General features: G+C 33.9%; 1 protein-coding gene across 7 annotated transcripts in view; it reads left to right on the top strand.

Annotated features, from left to right (window-relative positions):
* Arhgap21 (Rho GTPase activating protein 21) overlaps positions 1-22,098 on the top strand; it is a 135,659-nt gene that overhangs the window by 68,333 nt on the left and 45,228 nt on the right. For all 7 annotated transcript variants that reach the window (XM_077803031.1, XM_077803030.1, XM_026401187.2 and 4 more), the window contains exon 5: positions 21,394-21,486. In XM_077803031.1, the coding sequence (XP_077659157.1) occupies positions 21,394-21,486 (93 nt within the window). The remainder of the gene's footprint in view (positions 1-21,393; positions 21,487-22,098) is intronic.

The following is a 22,098-nucleotide window of genomic DNA, read 5'->3' as shown; positions in this document are numbered from 1 at the left end:
CAGATCTTGATCATATTGATGATTACATGGGTATATACATTTGTCAAGACTTTTTGAATTGTGTACTTAAGTGTGTTTCATCATATTTTACCTTATCTAAATAAAGCTGGAAAAATAAATACAAATAATTTATTCATATATTATAGATATTTAGGAATTTCTATCAGTTTTCCATAGTGTTTGTTTCAGTTTATACACTCACCAACTTACTATGAACGTTCCAGTTGCTCCTTATCCTTTTTAACACTTGGTATTTGTTAGTCGTTTTTTAGTCAATCTGGTGGTATATGATGGTATAGATTGTAGCTTTAATTTTGATATTCATGAAGACAAATGAGGTTGATTACCTTTCATTTGTCTTTTATCTGTGTATTCTATTATTGATTTGTAGGTGTTTAAATATTCTGAATGAGGACTTTGGACATGTCCAATCTATGACTTGCCTTTCTCTCTTTTTTTTTAAATTTTAATTTCTTGGTACTGGGGATTGAACCCAGGGGCGCTTTACTACTAAGCTATGTTTCTAGCCCTTTTTAATTTTTATTTTGAGACAGAATCTCCCTAAGTAGCTCAGATTGGCTTCAAACTTGAGAACCTCCTTTCTCAACCTCTTGAGTTGCCAGGATTACAGATGTGCACCAGTTGAATTACCTTTCAATTTCTTATTTGTAATTTTGATAGAGAATTTCCTATTTTAATGTAGTAAGATGATTGATATTTTCTTTTATGGTTCTATTTAAGAAATTTATATTTTGCTCTTCATAGAAGTTCCCCAAACTTTGTTCTATTCCATTGGTCATCTTCTTCACACTAGTACAGCACTGTCTTAATTACTGCACCTTTATAATAAGGTTTGCTATTGGGTAGAGTAAGTCTTCTAATTATTTTTCAAGATTACCTGGGCTATATAAAGCTTTCAGAATAGTTGGAAAGGTGTAGGATGGGGGAGTTTGGATTACCCAGGCTACATTTTTCCATTTGTAGTATCAAAAGTTTTAGAATGAGGTTTTCAGTTTCTACACCTAACAACAACAAAACAACAAAAATCCTGCTGGAATTTTGATTGGTTTTGTATTGTTTATAGTACTTAAAATACTTGAAATATTGAATTTTCCAGTCTGTGAATTTGGTGTAGCTCTCCCATGAATTAGTCTTCTTCTTTGTTTTTTTCTTTTCTTAATCTGTTAGTATAGTGAATTATATTGATTAGTTTTCAAATGTTATACCAACCTTGCATTACTGGATTAAGCCAAGCTTTTTCATATATATGATGTTTTTTTGCATCATCGGGCTTGATTTTCTCTTTTGTTTAGGATCTTTGCAGTGGTTGACCTCACCTGGAAGTCTTTGGGCCTTGATCTTTGTGATAATTGGTGTATTATCTTATATCCTCTGATGGCAGATACCAAGAAGAAGCAGTTGCCAAGAAAGGATGTTACAGCAAAAAATTTATTGGGGGAAATGCTTATAAAAGGATAAAGAGCAGGATATGATAAAGGAATGAAGACATGATACTGATTTAACCCCTGTGAGAGAAGAGAGGAAGTCTCTGCTTGGCCAGTGGGGAGTTCCAGGCAATCTTTAGATTGACTTTTAGAGGAATCCTGCTTTGGGCAGGAATGGAGAACTGTGACCATGGTGTGAGCATGGTTGGTTGATCCACAGGCTGGCAGCTGGGTCTGTTAATCATGAGCATGGTTGGTTGATCCAAAGGCTGGCAGCTGGGTCTGTTAATCTCTATAGTCCCTTCAGTAGGTTCTCTTGAAGGAAATCTAAGTGATATACCTTTATGATTGACAGGGTTGGGCATTTTCTTTTTCACCCCTGTTCACAAGTTTTGTTCTTTTGGTGGCCCCAGTTAAAAGCATTTGGTGTTTTCTAGGACTTTTCTTCTTTGGATAGTCCTTCATGAATACCCCTTTCCCCACGTTTTTTCCCCTTCCCTCAGCCTCTTTAGTGCTGGAAGCTCTGTGATTTGTACTCTGTCTAGTTTTTCATGTGTGGAGGAGTTGAATCTGAAACCAGCTACTTCATCATTTGTAGATTTAGAGATTCTTGTCTATTTACATTTAATGTAATTATTTATATATAAGCCTTCAGTTTTATTTTGAGGTTTATGTTGGTTCAGATTTTCTTTGTTGAGATTAAAATATCAGTTCTCTTTCATACATTCTACTTAGAAGTTAAGTAGCATATTGGTATTTTTAGTGGTCATACTAAAAATTATAATATGCAAGCTTACCAAAATTTTATTATTTTATTATCTTCTGAAATCATATAAAGACTTTAGAACATTCCATTTATCTCCCTTATACCTACATGCTATTTTTATGCTGTTGAATTTTCTTAAGTGAAATGTCTTTATTTCATCTTCATTTTTGAAATATGTTTTTGCTTGGTATGGAATTGTTTGAAGATACTACTCTCTTTGGCTTCTATGATTACTAGTAAGAAGTCATATATCTGCTTTTTAAGATTTTTCTCTGGTGTCTAGCTTTTTCATGGTAATGAGTCCAGGTGAGGATTTCTTTGTATCTTTCTTTGGGATTCATTGAGCTTCTTGTGACTGTGTATAGATGTCTTTCATTAGTTCTAGAATATTTTCAGCCAGTTTCTCTTTACATATTGCCATTTTCTGTGTCCTGATGCTCTCTTTTCATTTTTTGGGGGGGGCTCCAAATAAACACGTATTAGATTTTCATATTTTTGCTCGGAAAGAGGGAAGTTCAGGGAAAAAGTGATAACTGTTCTCAAGTGTATGAAGGGATACTTTGTACAAAATGGAGTAGATTGTTTCATGTTTCACAGTCAGTAAAAGATGCAGACAGACATATTCCTTAATTCTCCACTGAAAATTCCTGCTCCTGTTTTAGAAACAATGTAGTGATTGTTCATGTATGAGAATTCTTGCTTCTTGATTTACCTGTGTAGGGAGATAGTGGCATTGATACAAATATGATATAAATAACTAAGAGGCAAAAATTGGTCACTAAAATATGTAAAGTAAATATTTTCTATATACTTATACCCTTTAGTTTTCCCTTTTCTCCTCTCACCTCTGTACCCCTCTACTCCTGTCCCCAGTCTGATCTTGAACTCTTGGGCTCAGATGATCTTCCTGATCACCTGGGTGCTGGGACTATAGGCCCATGCCACTATATGTAGCCTTCAGTGTGTTGCTGAAAAAAAAAGTTTGTATATATTTCAGAACAAAGATCATTAAGGATAGATCTTTTATGGCTGAATTTTCAGTGTCTAATAAAGTACCTGGAACACAGATGGAACTCTAATGTTTGTGGATTGGGTATGTTGAATAAAGGGAACTGCACTGTGATAGATGCTGTGCTTGCTGCCATCTTCCCTTTCTCTGGTCCTTAGTGACCATAATCAGAGCAGTGTGCAGCATGCCAGAGTCTGTCTGCTGCTGAGAAAGAAAACCTTTTCTTCTCTGCCTTCCTACTTTTCTTTCTCCATATCAGTCTCCCTAACACAAGTGCCAGTGACAGTTCTTTTTATTTAAAATCATATTTCATAGCCACATGTGTAAACTAGAATAATAATGCCAAAAATATAGAAGTTATAGGCTTACACAGGAATTTAGACATCCTCTTTCTAAAATTACTTGGTAAGGTGGTCAAGTTAGATGAGATACTTAAAAACAAACTCTCTTAACTTTGAAAGTCCCAGATTACTGTAACCATAATTATAGTAATCTATAATGAAGGGAATTCAGTTGGATTAAAGTAGATACTGGTAGAAATCCTGTTATTAGGAATAGAGTTTAAGACCTTGAAAAACATACTGCATGAAATGAGTCAAGAAAATAAATGCAGTTTTCAGAAAAGTCTCTTTTAAGAGTTCTAAAAGATTTACAAAGCTCAAAATCTCGGACTTCAGAGAGCTAATTGTAGATACTGAACAGATAGGACTATAAAAGTAAAAATGTCAAGACAGGTATATGGTTAGGGTATTTATATTCTCTGGAATATTAATCTCTCTTCTGGAAATAAGTTCTCTGTGGAAATGTTGTCCCAGAGGCAGCTTTGTAATTAGGTAATTTCAAGCTGTCTTTTCCTAGCTGTCCCATAATTTGTGACCTTGGTCATAGACACCACCTGGATAGTTGCATTTTCATTTCGATTGCTCTCTAGTTAGTCTACATCGAGAATATGCAATTCATAAATCCATTTAATAAAAAGTTAATTGTAATAGTTAACAGTATCTGCTTTCAGTGTTTAACAGGTAACTTTTTATCTTTGGTATAAAAAACAAAACAGAAATATTTGCATATAAATGCTGAATATATTAAACTGAAAAATATTCTTGTATTATTTATTCATTCACTGAGCAAACATCTGTTGAGTCACTGCCATGAGCCACCACTAAAGTAATTGCTGGGAAGGAAGCGACATGGCCTCGGACCTCATTTCCTTCAAAGTTTGTTCAAATATCACCTGTTCAGAGGACTTCCCTGACCATTTCATAAAAATAGCCCTGCCTTTCACTCTCCCTTTCTTTCTCACTGTTTATTATTCTCCATTACATCATCATCTCTCAAAGTACTTTTTCTTGCTTAAAATTTTTCTTTCTTAGTTGGACTATAGAGCAGGGACTTTTTTTTCTTTTTAAACCCCATAACACTTCCTGGCATGTGTACATTTAATGAAAAAATAGAAGTACATGACACAGTCTCTGACTTCAGAAAGCTCTAAGTCTGATGGAGGTTGAAAGTATAAAATAGTTATTTCATTGCAAAGATAAATTCACGCCTGTAATCAGAGGGTCTTGGGACACTGAGGCAGGAGGATTGCAAGTTCAGAGCCAACCTTAGCAACTTAGCAAGGCCCTAAGTAACTTAGCAAGACCTTGCCTTAAAATAAAAAGTAAAAAGGGATAGGGATGTAGTTTAGTGGTTAAGCACTCCTGGATTTAATCCCTGGAACCAAACAAATACCTCCCCCCTCCAAAACACACACACACACACACACACACTCCCCAAACCAAAAAAGGTATGTAGGATTGTTATAGGATCATGGTGCAAGGAATCATTTTACCACCAGGGAAGAGTACTCAGGTGGGGTGTTTGTTTAGGCTGTTATGAACAAAGAGGACTTCTTTAAGAAGAAAGAAAAACAGCATTTCTGAACAGTTTTCAGACACATTTAGAGCTTAGATTTGCCCAAATTTGTTGGAAGAACTACAGGATGGATTGCATCCAACCCCCAGTTATGTATGACTTAGGGAGAATTAGGTTTGTCTTTTCTAGTTTTAGTGACTGGATAGATGGAGGTGCAATTAACTGAAGGGTAGTGAAGGGGAAATTTATGAGTTTTGTTTGGGATAATTTCTGAAGCCTGTAGAACATTCAGTACCTGGTTGAAAATTTGAGTCTAGAGCTCATAGAAAGGTGTGGTTGGTTGTAAATCTTACTGGATATGTTATAATTAGGTTTTAGGCATGATGAATCCATACATAGAGAGTATGAAGACATGCAGGATAAAGAAGATAACATCTAAGATACAGAGAAAGAAGAATCAGAAAGTAAATCTGAGTAGTAGTAGTAGTAGTAATAGTAGTAGTAGTAGTAGTAGTAGTAGTATGGTATGAGGACAACCAGGAGAGCTGGTAATTTGTTAACTAAGAGCTGATAATTTTAAGGGGACAGTGGAAAACTTGTCATTTGTCATAGAGGATTCATTAGGATGCAGGAGCTGAAAGTGTAGCTCAGAGGTAGAGCATGTGCTTGGCATCAGTAAGACCCCAGAACAAAAAACAAACACACAGACCTCCTGAAACAAAACTGTTCCTGGAGAATTCACTGGGATGGAGACCTAGTAGTAGATACTGAAATTCAGACCAGACCTGAAAAAAAGGTAAAGTTACTGAGAACAGTTTTAGTACAGTGGATGGAAGTGATGAGGAAAGCAAATTTCAGTGGGTTGGGACATAAATTAGAGCAGTGAACCTCATGAGGATGGGGGGCGGGGTGGTATGGAGGATGATTTTTGTCCTCCCCAGGGGATATTTGTTAATATCTGAGAAACCCTGCAATAGAGGTAGGTGATGATGAATGAATGTAGACTGCATTTGTAAGAAGTGTAAAAATGAAATGATGGAAATGAAAGCAATGTGGAAAGAACTTTTGTTTTTTTAAGTTTGGGAAACTTTATGTCCTTAAGAGATTTTGAGAGAATCCAGGCGTGATGATGCACACCTGTAATCCCAGTGGCTTGGGAGGCTGAGGCAGGAAGATCCAAAGTTTAAAGCCAGCCTCAGGAATTTAGGGAGACCTTGTCTATATAAAAAGGTCTGGGGATATGGCTAGTGGTTAAGCAACCCTGGGTTCAATCCCTGGTACCACCCCCACCCCCACCCCCCTGCAAAAAAAAAAAAAAGATTTTGAGAGAAGACTTGGAGACTGACTGAAGTTTTATAAATAACTAGAGAGAACTATGGAAGCAAGGTTCTGAAGAAGGCTTATGACAAAATCCTCATCTATGATAGGACAAAGGGAAAGAAAATTGAGGAAAGAAAACTTAGAGTGAAGTAGGAGATAAGGATATCCAAATAGTATGAGAAAATCAGAATGGAACAAGTTAGCATATGGCTGGAATTCTCCACAGTTAGAGATTGGCAAATTGAATGTTTTGAAAGGTCTATCCAGGGGAAAAAGAAGTTGAGGTTCCTAGTGAATTTTGATTTGTGGTTGATCTTAGAAAGAAAGTAATGGGGGCTGAGAGGGGCCGCTGATAAGTCTTTTTTTTCGCCACCGAGTTGAAGAGCAAGTTTAATTGGTTAGGATTGAGTGATGGTAAAGTCAAAGATGGAAAGACAGTTGCTTGTGATTACAGCATTGTAACAAATTTCTCTGGAGATCTAAACCTAGCATAACAGAAATATCAGGGCTGTAGATCTAGAAATTATGCATGACTTGTGAAATTCCTAAAATTTTGAGAAACAACAGTGCTGCATAAACTTCAGATACTCCAGAAGGCAGATCTCAGGACTGTTGTGTTCATTTAGGAGAATCAGTGCCTGGCTCAAAGTAAGAGCTCAATAAATATTTGTTGATGAATAACATACTTCTGTAGTTTTGCTTCCAGAAAATTTTGACTCATGTCTGACACCTAGTGGTATTACAGTAGTATGGCAACATGTCACCTTATCAGGGAAATATTACAGGTCATTTGTAGTATAATAGCTTTGTTTCTGAAACAAATCTCTAAAATGGTTTGGGGCATTTTTTTATTGGCATTTTACAAGGTGATAATTTAAATCAGGGAATATTTGAGTATCTACTATGTGCCAAGCACTGTTGTATGCTGGAGATTTTCATGTTTCATGATTATATGAGCAAGATTCTCTTGCTCCTATAAACTCAGTGAATTTGAATACAGAGAGTAGTTCTACCGGGAATTGGCAGCTTGTTCAAAAACTTAATAGAGGGCTTTGTTGTGATTTTAACATGTGAAATAATTGCTTTGGATGCTGTCATTTCTGTCATGACACTGCCTTCATTAAGAATTTAGGAAGATGAAAGTAGAAAGATTGGGTGTGTTGTCAGCTTATATCAGAAACCTACATTGTGCAGAATACTACGTACTATAGAGAATCACTGAAGCATTTGTTGTTTTTCCTATAAGAAAAAACTAAATTTTTATATCTTAGTGAATCATACTCTGAAGTAAAGTATTTGTATATGAATTGACATATAATCTGGGATTTGTTTTCAAATGTTTTAGAAAAAAAGTGGATAGGTTTTAATGAAACAAAACTGACAGTTTTTTAAAAAAAATCATTAAAATGGATTCATGACTTTATTATGTTCTCTATTTTTGTGTATGCTGAACATTTTCCACAATAAAAAATTTTTAAAAATTACATACGTGTAGGTTGAAATAACATTTAACACCAGAACTTTTTGTTTTTAATTGTAGCTTAGTACCCATTGATCAACCTTTCCTCATCCTTTCCTCTTTCCTTATTCTCCAGCCTCTAGTAATCACCATTTTAGGTCATTAGTACTTGTCTTTTTATGTCTGGTTTATTTCCCTTAACATAATGATCTCCAATTCCGTCTATGTTGTTTCACGTAAGATTTCATTCTTTGGCCTAACAGTATTTCCTTGTGTATTTGTACCACATACTCTTTATTTCTTTATCAGTTGATTAACACTTTGGTCATTTCCATTTCTTGGCTATTGTGAATAGTGTCATGGTGAACATGCATGTATCTCTTTGATTGATTTCATTTCCTTTGGCTATATACATACTAGTGGGATTGCTGGATTATGTGTTGGTTCTATTTTAATTTTTTTAAGAATCTCCATATGATTTTTCACATGGCGGTACCAATTTGCATTTCTATCAACAGAGCATAAGGGTTCCCTTTTTTCCAGGTTTATGCCAGCACTTGGGCTTTAGTCTTTTTTAAAATAGTCAGTTACTGGGGTAAGATGATAGTTCATTGTGTTTTTGATTTGCATTTCTCTGAAAATTAGTGAAATTGAACATCTTTTTCCTATATCAATTTGGCATCTGCATGTCTTCTTTTGAGATATGTCTGTTAAGGTTTATTGCCTTTTTTTTTTTGCTATTGAGTTTTTTGAGTTCTTCATATGTTGTAGATATCAATCCCTTGTAATAAGTATAGTTTGTAAATGTTTCTCCTTATTCTGAATTGTCTCTTAAATCTGATAATATTTCCTTTGCTGTGCAGGTTATTAGTTTGATGTTCTTTCTCCAATGCATGTTCTTAGTGACTTTGTTGAAAATCAATTGGCCATAGATGCAGCAATTTACTTCTAGGCTCTCTGTTCTGTTCCATTGATTTGTATGTCTGTTTTTATGCCAGTACCATGCTGCTTTGCTTTGTGTACTGTATTTTAAATTTGGATAGTATAATGTTTCCTACTTTGGTTTTCTGTTTTTCCTCAACATAGTTTTGTCTATTTGGAGTTTTTTGTAGTTCCATAAAAATTTTAGGATTGTTTTTCCTAGTTATGTGAAGAATGTCACTTTATTTTAATAGGATTGCATTGAATCTGTAGATTGTTTTGGATAGTATGGACATCTTTAACAGTATTTATCCCTCCAATTCATGTACATAGGATATATTTCCATTTTTGTGTGTCCTCCTCAGTTTCTTTCATTAATATTTATATTTTCATTATAGCTCTGTCACCTCATTGGTTACTTTTGTTCCTAAGTATTTTTTTGTAGCTACTGTAAGTGGGATTGCCTTTCTTAATTTCTACTTTAGATAATTTAGTATTGGTTTATAGTAATGCTACTAATTTTTGTATATGATTTTGTATCTTGCAACTTTGTTAAATGTATTCAAATACATAATAATGGGTCTCATTATGTCATACTTGTACATACACATAATTTGCTCAGTTTCCTTCCCAGAACCTTCGCTTCATGATTCAATTTTGATAAGGTGTATGTATCCAGGACATTTATCATCCATTTCTCCTGGTTTACAAATTTCTGTAGTGTCATTTGTAATGTCTTCCATTTTGTCTTTTATTTTTTGTTTTTCTTAGTCTAGCTAAGAGTTTGTCTGTTTTATCTTTTCTGCTGAACTTTTGTGTTGTGTTTTAGACCCTTTTTCATTTGTTTCTACTCTGATCTTTATTATTTTTTTTCTTCTATTAATTTTGAATTTGATTCTTTTCTCGTTTCTTAACATGCAGTGATAGGATGTTTAAGATGTTTTTCTTTTTTTGAGGTAGATATTGATTGCTGTAAATTTCCCTTAGTACTGCTTTTATTCTATTTTGGTTATTTTGTGTCTGAAGCATGTTTTCAAAAACAAAAAATAATAGTTATGAAATAGTTCAGGCAAACTATAGGGAAAAAATTTAACTTTTGAATGCTTGATGCCTTTCTTTATCCTCATAACATTTTTAATACAAATTGAACATCCCTACATCCAAAATACAAATTCTGAAATGCTCGAAAATCAGATCACAGGCTCAAAAAGTTTCAGATTTTGGATTTTAAGATTAGGAATGCTCAACTGATAGTTTATGCAAATATTTTAAAATATGAAAAACTTTGAAATCCAAAACATTTTAAGCTTTTAGTACCTAGCACTTTAGATAAGGCATACTCAATTTGTATTTCCTCAATATCCCCTTTCTCGTTTATTCTTTCCCTTTTCCTCCTCCCTCCCCTACGTAAATGTATAGTTTAGACCTTTTACCTATTCCTTCCCTATTATCTTCCCCCAGAAGTAACCACTTGCATGAATTTGGTGTTTATTACTTCTTCTGTTTGCTTTTTGCCTTAACAGTTTGTAATTTCTAATGTTAGCTCAACAAAGTATTCTACTTGATAATCTGTTCTCCATCAAAGAAAAATGAAGTTTAAAAAAATCATTTAGACTTAACTTAGATATTTATTTCAGTATACATTGAGATTTTAGCCTTTTTTAAATTTTTTTATTTTTGCAGTGCTGGGGATATATAACCCAGCACCTTGGACATGCTAGGCAAAGGCTTTATCATGGAGTTACCCACTCCCAGCCTCTTATTGTTATTGAAGATTTCATCTGAAAAATATATATTCATTTCAACAAGCTATTTAATTAGGTTTTTTAAAAATAATTGGTGCCTGGTGCTTTGATGTTCCATTATATCATGTACATCTTTGGCTTTCAACCTTTATGGAGGGGCATTTTTTCACAGGCTTATCTGACGTTCATAAAATTCTTTCTCATTTCAGTAGCCTTTTTTTAAATGTATAGAGCTGTTTAAAAAAATGTAGTGAGAGACTATTTTTTAAACAACAAAGAAATCAATGAAAAGAATACTTTAAAAAATAACTGTCATTATATAAGCAGAGATTTGGTTCCATTAGAAAAAATTCTTTGGTAGTACGAGAACTCAGAAGAAGGAAAAAAGCTTAACCTTGATGACATTTGTTATTTTTCATTGTTTTGCTTTTATTTAAAATGTAGAGTGATTTTCTTGTATAAAACGCCCACCCTAGTTTGTCCCCTAAACTAGAATGATCTCTGTCTTTGTGGATTTTTCTTTCAGGGTTTGTAACAGTTATACTTCAAATTTTGTTGCTTTGTAATCTGTTTGCTTTACTCTGTTTGCTTTAGATACTTAAAACTTCAAATTTGCAAATATTTTAAATGTTGCATGTGTTTTTTGACTTTAGCTTTCTCTAAAAAAGGGAGGTAATTAAAGATTTAAATATTCTCTTTTTTCATTTTAAAAAATTTATATATGGCAGCAGAATGCATTACAATTCTTACTACATATATGGAGCACAATTTTCATATCTCTGGTTATATACATAGTATATTCATACCAATTTGTGTCTTCATACCTGTACTTTGGATAATAATGATCATTGAATTTCGCCATCATTAATAACCCCATTTTCCCTACCCCATTTCCTCCAACCCCTCTGCCCTATCTAGAGCACGTCTATTCCTCCCATGCTCCCTCTCCCTATCTCACTATGAATCAGCTTCCTTATATTAAAGAAAACATTCAGCATTTGTTTTTTGGGGATTGGCTAACTTCACTTAGCATTATCTTCTCCAGTGCCATCCATTTACCTGCAGATGCCATGATTTTATTCTCTTTTATTGCTGAGTAAAATTCCATTGTGATATATGCCACATTTTTTTAATCCATTCACCTATTGAAGGGCATCTAGGTTAGTTCCACAGTTTACCTATTGTGAATTGTGCTGCTATAAACATTGATGTGGCTATGTCCCTCTATTATGCTGTTTTAAGTTCTTTGGGTATAGATGGAGGAGAGGGACAGCTGGGTCAAATGGTGGTTTCATTTCCAATTTTCCATCTACATACTGCTTTCCATATTGGCTGCACCAATTTGCAGTCCCACCAGCAGTGTATGAGTGTACCTTTTTCCCGTATCTTCATCAACACTTATTGTTGTTTGTATGCATAATAGCTGCCATTTGACTAGAATGAGATGAAATCATAGAGTGTTTTTGATTTGCATTTCTCTAATTGTTAGTGATGAAGAACATTTTTTCAGGTATTTATTAATTGATTGTACATCATCTTCTGAGAAGTGTCTCTTCAGTTCCTTGGCCCATTTATTGACTGGGTTATTTTGTTTTTTTGGTGTTTAGCTTTTTGAGTTTTTTATATACCCTAGTGATTAGTGTTCTATCTGATGTGTGAGGGGTAAAAATCTGCTCCCAAGATGTAGGCTCTCTAATCACCTCACAATTTCTATTGCTGAGAAGAAACTTTTTAGTTTGAGTCCATTCCATTTATTGATTCTTGATTTTAATTCTTGTGCCACAGGAGTCTTATTAAGGAAGTTGGGGACTAATCCCACATGATGGAGATTAGGGCCTACTTTTTCTTCTATTAGATGCAGGGTCTCTGGTTGTATTCCCAAGTCCTTGATCCATTTTGAGTTGAGTTTTGTGCATGGTGAGAGATAGGGGTTTAATTTCATTTTGTTGCATATGAATTTCCAGTTTACCCAGCACCATTTGTTGAAGATGCTATCTTTTCTCCAATGCATGTTCTTGGCACCTTTATCTAATATAAGATAATTGTAGTTTTGTGGGTTAGTCTGTGTGTCCTCTATTCTGTACCATTGGTCTACCAGTCTATTTTGGTGCCAATACCATGCTGGTTTTGTTACTGTTGCTCTGTAGTATAGTATAGTGATGTCACCTGCTTCACTCTTCCTGCTAAGGATTTCTTTAGCTATTCTGGGTCTCTTATTTTTCCAGATGAATTTCATGATTGCTTTTTCTGTTTCTATGAGGAATGTCATTGGGATTTTGATCAGAATTGCATTAAATCTGTATATTGCATTTGGAAATATTGTCATTTTGATAAAATTAATTTTGCTTATTCAAGAGCAAGGTAGATCTTTCCATCTTCTAAGATCTTCTTTGATTTCTTTCTTTAGGGTTCTGTAATTTTTATTATATAAATATTTTACCTCTTCATTAAATTGATTCCCAAGTATTTATTTATTTGTTTGTTTGTTTGTTTGTTTATTTATAGGCTATTGAGAATGGGGTAGTTTTCCTTTCTGAGATACAGAAATGCCTTTGATTTTTGGGTGTTGATTTTATATCCTGCTATGTTGCTGAATTCATTTACTAGTTCTAGGAGTTTTTTGGTGGAACTTTTAGGGTCTTCTGGGTATAGAGTCATATCATCACAAAATAGTGCCAATTTGAGTTTTTCTTTTCCTATGTGAATCTCTTTAATTTCTTTCGTCTAATTGCTCTGGCCAGTGTTTCAATAACTATGTTAAATAGAAGTGGTGGAAGAAGGCAGCCCTGTCTTGTTCCAGTTTTTAGAGGGAATGCCTTCAATTTTTTTCCATTTAGAATGATGTTAGCCTGGGGCTTAGCATAGATAGCCTTTATGATGTTGAGATATGTTCCTATTATCCCTAGTTTTTTGAACATAAAAGGGTGCTGTAATTTGTCAGATGCTTTTTCTATGTCTACTGAGATGATCATATGATTCTTATTTTTAAGTCTATTGATGTGATGAATTACATTTATTGATTTCCGTATGTTGAACCAAGCTTGCATCCCTGGGATGAATTTCACTTGATCATGGTGCACAATCTTTTTGATATGTTTTTGTATTCAATTTGTCAGAATTTTATTGAGAATTTCTGCATCTCTGTTTATTAGAAATATTGGTCTGAAGTTTTCTTTCTGTGATGCATCTTTGCCTGGTTTTTGGATCAGGGTGATATTGAACTCATAGAATGAGTTTGGAAGTGCTGCCTCTTTATTTCCTGAAATAAATTGGCGAGTATTGATATTAGTTCTTCTTGTAGAACTCTGCTGTGTATCCATCCGGTCTTGTCTTGATTGGTAAACTTCTGATGGAGTCTTCTATTTCATCACTTATTATTGATCTGTTTAAATTGTCCATATCTTCCTGATTCAATCTGGGAAAATTATAAGACTTAAGAAATTTGTCAATGTCTTCAATGTCTTCTCTTTTATTGGAGTATAAGTTTTCAAAATAATTTCTAATTATCTTCTGTATTTCTGTAGTGTCTGTTGTGATATTACCTTTTTCATTGCATATGCTGGTAATTTGAGTTTTGTCTGTTCTTCTCTTTGGTAGCATAGCTAAAGATCTATTTTATTTATTTTTTTAAAGAACCAACTTTTTGTTTTGTGAATTTTTTCAATTGTATCTTTTATTTTTATTTCATTAATTTCAGCTCTAATTTTAATTATTTCTTGCCTTCGCTGTTGATTAGTTCTTCTTTTTCTAGGGCTTTGAGATGTACTATGAGGTTATTTATTTATTGACTTTTTCTTATTTTAAGGAATGAACTCCATGCAATGAATTTTCCTCTTAGTACTGCTTTCATGGGTCCCAGAGATTTAGATATGTTTTGTCTATTTTCTCATTTACTGCTAAGAATTTTTTAATCTCCTCCTTGATGTCTTCTGTAACTCATTGTTCATTCAGTAGCACATTGTTTAGTCTCCAGGTGATAGATAAATTTTTCTTCAGTATTTTGTCATTGATTTCCAATTTTATTCCATTATGATCTGATAAAATGCATGGTAGTATCTCTACTTTTAATATTTGCTAAAAGTTGCTTTGTGGCACATTATATGGTCTATTTTAGAGAAGGATCCATATGTTACTGAGAATAAAGTGTATCTGCTTGACGCAGGTTGAAATATTCTATATATGTCATTTAAGTCTAAGTTATTAATTGTATTATTGAGTTCTATAGTTTCTTTATTCAACTTTTGTTTCGAAGATCTATCCAGTGGTGAGAGACGTATGTTAAAGTCACCCAATATTATTTTGTTGTGTTCTGTTTGACTCTTGAACTTGAGAAGAATTTGTTTGATGAACATAGTTGCACCATTGTTTGGGGAATATATATTTATGATTGTTATGTCTTGTTGGTGTATGGTTCCCTTGAGCAGTATGTAATGTCCATCTTTATCCCTTTTGATTAACTTTGGCTTGAAGTCTACCTTATTTGATATGAGGACGGACTGCTTCCACAATCCATGTGAGTGGTATGATTTTTCCCAATCCTTCACCTTCAGTCTGTGTATGTCTTTTCCTATCAGATGAGTCTCCTATAGGCAGCAAATAGTTGAGTCTTTTTTTTTTTAATCCAGTCTGCTAGCCTGTGTCTTTTGATTGGTGAGTTTAAGCCATTAACCTTCAGGTTTATTATTGAGACGTGGTTTGTATTTCCAACCAAATTTTTTTATTTTTGTTATTTAACTCAACTTGATTGTCTTCTTTGATTAGTTTTTCTTTTAGGATATTACCTCCCTCTGCTGATTTTCATTGTTGTTTTTTGTTTTCTCTTCATAGAATATTTTGCCAAGGATGTTTTATACTGCCGGTTTTCTAGCTATAAATTCTTTTAACGTTTTGTTTATCATGGAAGGTTTTTATTTCATTTTCAAATCTGAAGCTTAATTTTGCTAGATACAAGATTCTTGGTTGGCACCCATTTTCTTTCAGAGCTTGGTATATGTTGTTCCAGGATCTTCTAGATTTCAGGGTCTGTGTTAAAAAATCTGCTGTTATCCTAATTGGTTTTCTTCTACATGTAATCTGATTCCTTTCTCTCATGGCTTTTAAAATTCTCTTCTTATTCTGTTATGTTGGGCATTTTTATTATAATGTGCCTTGGTGCAGATCTGTTGTGATTTTGTAGATTTGGTGTCCTGTAAGCTTATTGAATTTGAATTTCCAATTCATTTTTCATGTTTGGAAAGTTTTCAGATATTGTTTCATTGAATAGATTATTCATTCCTTTGGTTTGGACCTCTATGCCTTCCTCTATCCCCAAAACTCTTAAATTTGGTCTCTTTATGCTATCCCATATTTCTTGAATGTTCTGCTCATGGTTTCTTATCATTATCGCTGTGTGGTCTATGTTTGCTTTCAAGATTATATATTTTATCTTCATTGTCTGATGTCTTATCTTGTAAGTGGTCTATTCTGTTGATGATGCTTTCATTTGAGCTTTTAATTTGGTTTATTGTTTCTTTCATTTCAAGGATTTCTGTTTGGGTTTTGTTTTTTAAGAACCTCTATCTCCCTGTTGAGGTGATCTTTTGCTTCTTGGATTTGTTTATGTAGCTCCTTGTCAAAGTGACCTTTCACTGCTTGTATTTGCTCTTATATCTTCCTTGAGTTCACAGAACATTTTAACCATGTATATCCTGAACTCTTCTCTGTAATTTTTTCTGCTGTGGCTGCTATTGATTCTAATGATGTGGTGTCTTGATTTGTTGGTGGTACTTTCTTCCCTTGTCTTTTCATGTTGCTCATGTGTCTTCCTTTCCATCTCTGTGGGTCTGGGGTGTTATTACTCTATAGGTTTGTAGGGTTCCAAGATTCCTCCTTTGTGGAGAAGGACAACATTAACTGATCCAAATATCCACAAGATATCGCCTATGAACAATTTGTTGTTTACAGTTTAGTCTCAATGTACAGAAATGTTAGGTTCAATTATTATCTAAAATATAATCAGTAGTTTTCGTAAAGGTTTACAGTTTCTGACAGTGGACAATGAACTGGGGGTGGGGAGTAGGACATTATGCTGAGGGGGAAAGATGTGAGAGTATAGAGTTAGTATTATCTTAGGAAATGTGAAAGAGAAATCTAATGAAGAGGGTAGCAAGAGAATAGACAAGAAGTAATTTGGGGTAGACAAGTACGTGGGAAGATAGTAGAGTACATAAAACAAACACACACATGTATTTAGAGAAATACAGGATGTTAAAATAGTAAAATTTGGGGGAAAGAAAAATGAAAGAAGAAAAAAAAGAGGGGGGAAAAAGGGCATATACAACACCTCTATATTATATTATTATTATGACTCAGTCCTGAAAATCCTATTTCATGCAAAGTTCTTTGTTTCACATATATTGGGTATGTGAGGGCCGGAGGATAGAGGGGTAGAAGAGAAAGAGAAAAAAAAAAATACTCGAAAGAAGAAACCAGGGTTGTTGCTCGTTTTAGAGATCTGTTTCTTTTCTGTTTCTCTTCTCATCCAATAGGTGGGGCTTTCTGTTTTAAGCTGGTGCCTCTGCCCTCAGGGTGGTGTAGGGACCAGGGTGGGAGGACTGATCCCAGTGTAGGGTATCTGGAAGCGGGAAGTGCCACCCACCAGTCTCTGCAGAGAGACTGCACCACATGGTAGCCTTTGGTTTTAGACACCAGTCTCTTTGAAGACAGATAAGTGGTTTATGTCAGAGATACTTCATTATTATTAATTAATTTATTTATTTTTGGTGTAGTCTTTTACCTTTCTACCTTCTTTTTTCTTTTTTTCCTTTTTTTCATTGGCCTGTATTTCTCACTTCCTTATGACAGTTGAATTTTATGGATATTCTTTCAACCAGTATGTTTTGATTACTTGCAGTACAATGTGCTTTATGTCATCTTTTGAAGGCTTACAATCATAAGTTTTATTAAATAACTACTTATACTATGAATTACATAAACACTTAATGGATTACCTCTTTGAATCCTTACAACATCTTTGCCAGGCATGAGTAATGGTCATCATTTCCATTTTTCAGATGAGTGAATTTATAAATAATTTTATGAATTATAAACACATATAAATAATTTGTATAAAATCCAGGTAAAGAATGCCCAGTTAAATTTGAATTTAAGATTATTAACTAATTATTTTTAGTTTAAATATGTATTCAGCAACTTCAAAAAGTTATAGTCCTACATTGAAAAGAAATGGTAGAGTTGAGGTTTTAAACCATGTTAATCTGGTTATAAGGCCTAAGGTCTTAATTACTACTGCATTATACTAGACACTGAGAGTAATAACTCACCTGGACATTCAGTGTTTGGATGACAGCTCCTCCCTATATATTGTTAGTTTTTTACTCATATTCCCCAACTGATCTTATTAATATAATGTAGAAGGATATGCATTCTTTCTGATTTCACATATAATATTCAACTTCAAGTAAATTTATATGAGCTTTTTCATGTATTCTTATTGAATCTAGTCACTTTAGCCTTTTTTGTCCTTTTAAGATCATTATCTTTTTTACTGCAAATACAGAAATATTTAATTACATGTTTATGCTAAAAAAGACACATTTTCTTTCTTTTGATAAGGTCAAGGGAATGGCACTTGAATAAAATACTTAATAGATTTTGAAACATGTCTCATATGTTTTATAAAATTGAGAACTATGAAGTATAGATGTGAAAAATCAAAAAGGCTTTTACTAAGAATGAAAGCTGTTGGGCTCTGCTAAATATTCATACAGAGAAGTAAAAAAGTAATTTTTCCTGTTTGGGTTTTCATAATTCAAGATCAGGCTTTTAGTTTTGCATGTCCCAGAAATATACTTACAAAAACTAAAGACCCAGGAGCTGGGTGTGGTGTCACATACCTAATCCCAGTGACTTTAGAGGCTAAGGCAGGAGGATCACAAGTTTGAGGCCAGTCTAACTAAGCAAGACCCTGTCTCAAAATATATATTTTAAAAAGAGCTGGGGATGAGGCTCAGTGGTAAAGCACCTCTCGATTCGATCCCCAGTACCAACCCCCACTCATCCCCATCTCAAACAACTAAAGACGCAGGAGATTGAATGACACATTTTAAATTTGATACTTTTTATCAAGTTCTGGCAGAATTGAAATCCACCTATGTTAAAGAGGACACTATTAATGTTACTCTGTCCTGTTTAACTCAAAACTTAAGTGAAAAGAAGTATATTTCTTAGTGAAACTGGTTTATATTTGAGGGATACTTGGGGACAATTTTCTCTTGTATAGCGGAATTAGATATCTAGGTAGAATTGATAAAATCCAGAAAAGAAAATGAACAAAAACCAAAAGTGCAACTCTCAGGAGATGTAATGGTGCTTACAATAGGATTGGCTTCTCTTTTAATCTATTCCATCTTCATATGTTTTCAGGCATAGTGTATTGAGAGATTTATCAATGGCAAAGTATCTCTGACTTTACAACGGCAATCATTCAAAATTAGTATTTCCTTTATAGACATTAGCACACCAAATTATTTTGGACCACCTCTGTTCTGTGTAAGTGAACTTTTCTATCAGAATTTCCAGAAGTCACCCCATTGCTACCCAGCCAAGTTTTTATTATTTTGTAGACTTCATTACTAGTCATTTACATTTTGTATTTTTAAATATAAGTATGGTATAATCACCTTTGAGACACAGTGGACTAGAAGACAGCAGTTTAAAAAAAAAGTCTCATTTGTTATATAACTCTTTCCATCAAAGCAGTGTCTTGATATGGTAAATCTTATTGAATCCTCAAATTTCTAGCCAAGGAGATATATGAATTTCCTCTAATGCCACCTGTTGTAAATGTTGGGTTGGCCATAGAAGGACCTAGTCTGATTAATTACCACTTGATTCGAAGTCATTGTTTGCATTTAAATTGAAAAGAACTTTTTTCCTTTTAAATTCTAGTCATCTTTCACATAACAGCAATATATTCTGAGAAGCTAAGTGCTTCATTTGTTGTGTGAATGAAAATAGTTTGTACTTACATAAACCTAGATGTTGTAGCCTGCTACACACTACCCTCGCTATATGGTATAGCCTATATGTGGCCTATTCCTTGATCAAAACTCATGATGCAATTCATGACTGTAATTGTTAATGGACTACTGGTAATCAATACAGCTCAACAAATGGATTACTTTCAGTTACTTTTGAAGCAACATGGAATGTCGTATGTCAAATTTAGACCTGGGTTCAAGCCCCTACTTATCCTCTTTGCAAGTCTTTTTTCTTGTGAGACAAATGGCAATTTTTGTTGTCAGGCAAATGCCCATCTTGAAGGCTTATGTGAATTAAATAATACATTTATTTAGTAATTATTTAAATGCCTGCTGTATGTCAGGCATTGTTGTAGGTGCTACGGTTATCAGTGAGCTTGCAAAACTTCCTGCTCTTCATGTTAGTGGGAATGCCATACAACAAATCTGTAAGTGGATACAAATGTAATTTTAGTCAATAAGTAAGAAGTTCTATGAAGAAAATAAACCTGGCACACAGAAAATTTCAAGTGGCAAAGCAGGGATTTGAACCCATGTCTACTGACTTCTGAAACAAAAACAATTTGTAGTTTAATTAGCTGAGTGTGATTAGAGGTACTGATAGATATTTCATCATTAAAAAACGTCTTCAGAGCTACCTTTGTGTATACACTGTGATAAAATTTAGTTTTGTATACAATAAGCTACGAATTCTTTATATTCACAATCATTTTCTACCCAGCATTGCTATTTAACAACAATCATTTTCTGCCCAGTGTTGTATTACTCTACACATGTATATACCTCATTTTTGTGGTTATATTCTTTGAGTGTCCAAACTGAATGTGTCTTCTACTTCAGTGGTTCTCAAACTTCAGTGTGCATCACAATCACCTCAGAGTGACTAATTCAGTAGATCTGGGGAAGGGTCCACAGATTTGCATTTCTAACACATTTCCCAGGTGATACTAATGCTGCTGGTCTGGGGACCACACTTTTAGAACTCTTATCTACCTTTTTTGTCCTCCCACAGTAGTTATGATAGTATTTATCAATTAGCCAAAGTGTCCTCTCATCTCCCAATCTTCTGTTGACTTCTATTTTACTGAAACTGTTTTGCTCAAATTTTAGCATGAATAAAGATCACCTGGGAAACTTGTTAACAAAGCAGATTTCTGTTTGGACTCCAGAACATTCATTTTTAGCAAACACCTTAGTTGTTAATGCAGATGATCCATGGACAACAGCTTGTGAAATCCTGACTGTACTACAGAGTTGATCATGTTCTCATTTCCATGACTATGTTTTGTGTTTGTCTGTTTTTTATAGTATACCAATATTTATATGTATGTCTTTCCTCTCCCAGTATCCTTGAAGGGAAGAAACCTCTTGTTCATCATATTTTAATACTTAGCACAATGCAGTAATTAAAAAGCAGTAGCCTGGCACTTCCTGTATAATGAACTTTGCCACTTGTTAGCTGTGTGTCCTTGGAGAACTTACTTAATCCCTCTGACCCTCAGTTTTCTTTTTTATGCAATAGTGGTTGTAAGACTTACTTACTATGAAAATTAGCAGTTTTAAGGTATGTATAGTGTGTAGTATAGTTATTGACATACAGAATGTACTTAGTAAATGGAAACCATCAAATGTAGCTTTCACTGTGTTATGGAAGAAGCAAAATAAATGTTAGAGTTAATGAAAACCCCTATTTTGTGAGTTTATCATCCAGATTCAAAAATATGCTTTTATTGCCTCCTCAGAAATCTCCGCTTGTCTTAATTAATATTTTGGTATTTTGATAAAATATTGTGAAGTAAAATCATGCCTTGGGCTTTTTCTTTCCCACAGGAAAACAAAGAAACCGCTTGGAACCAATGGATACCATATTTGTTAAACAAGTTAAAGAAGGAGGACCTGCCTTTGAAGCTGGATTATGCACAGGTGCTGATAATTTGCTTTAAACAAAACCTTTTATTTTTACTTCATTTCTTCCTTCTTCCACTTTTTTTTTTTTTTTTTTTTTAAGTTTGGTAGTGCTGAAGATTAACCCAGGGCCTTGTGCATGAGAGACAAGCACTCTACCAACTGAGCTATATCCCCAGTCCCTTCTTTCACATTTGTGTGTTCCACATTTTTTCTTTTTCTTTTATGAGTTTGTCCCTTTTTCTTTGTGTCTAGTTATATGTTTGATACTCAAATAAATGGGTTCAAAGAAAACTAATAAATTAATAAATTGTTAGTTACCCCACACATAACAGGCTTAATGGCTCTTATAAAGATCTATTTTTCATATATTGAAATCATATATATTGAATCCTACAAAGGATTACCAAATAGCAAACTGATGGAAGATATTTATTTGACATAATTGAAATAATTTCAGATCTCCAAATTCTGGAAGTTGCCTGATCAGCCAGAGGTGAATTAATTCATTTTCAGCACAAAGAGTGGCTTAGGTTTCCAGGTAGCCTCCCTTGATCTACAGGTATCAGTGGATGTGATCTAATTAGTTGAATCTAGTGGCTATTTCCTCTAAAATATTTTATGATTTCT

The sequence above is a fragment of the Urocitellus parryii genome, chromosome 9 (genome assembly GCF_045843805.1).
Source record: "Urocitellus parryii isolate mUroPar1 chromosome 9, mUroPar1.hap1, whole genome shotgun sequence".
NCBI lineage: Eukaryota > Metazoa > Chordata > Mammalia > Rodentia > Sciuridae > Urocitellus > Urocitellus parryii.
This window is presented reverse-complemented; position numbering and strand designations above follow the sequence as displayed.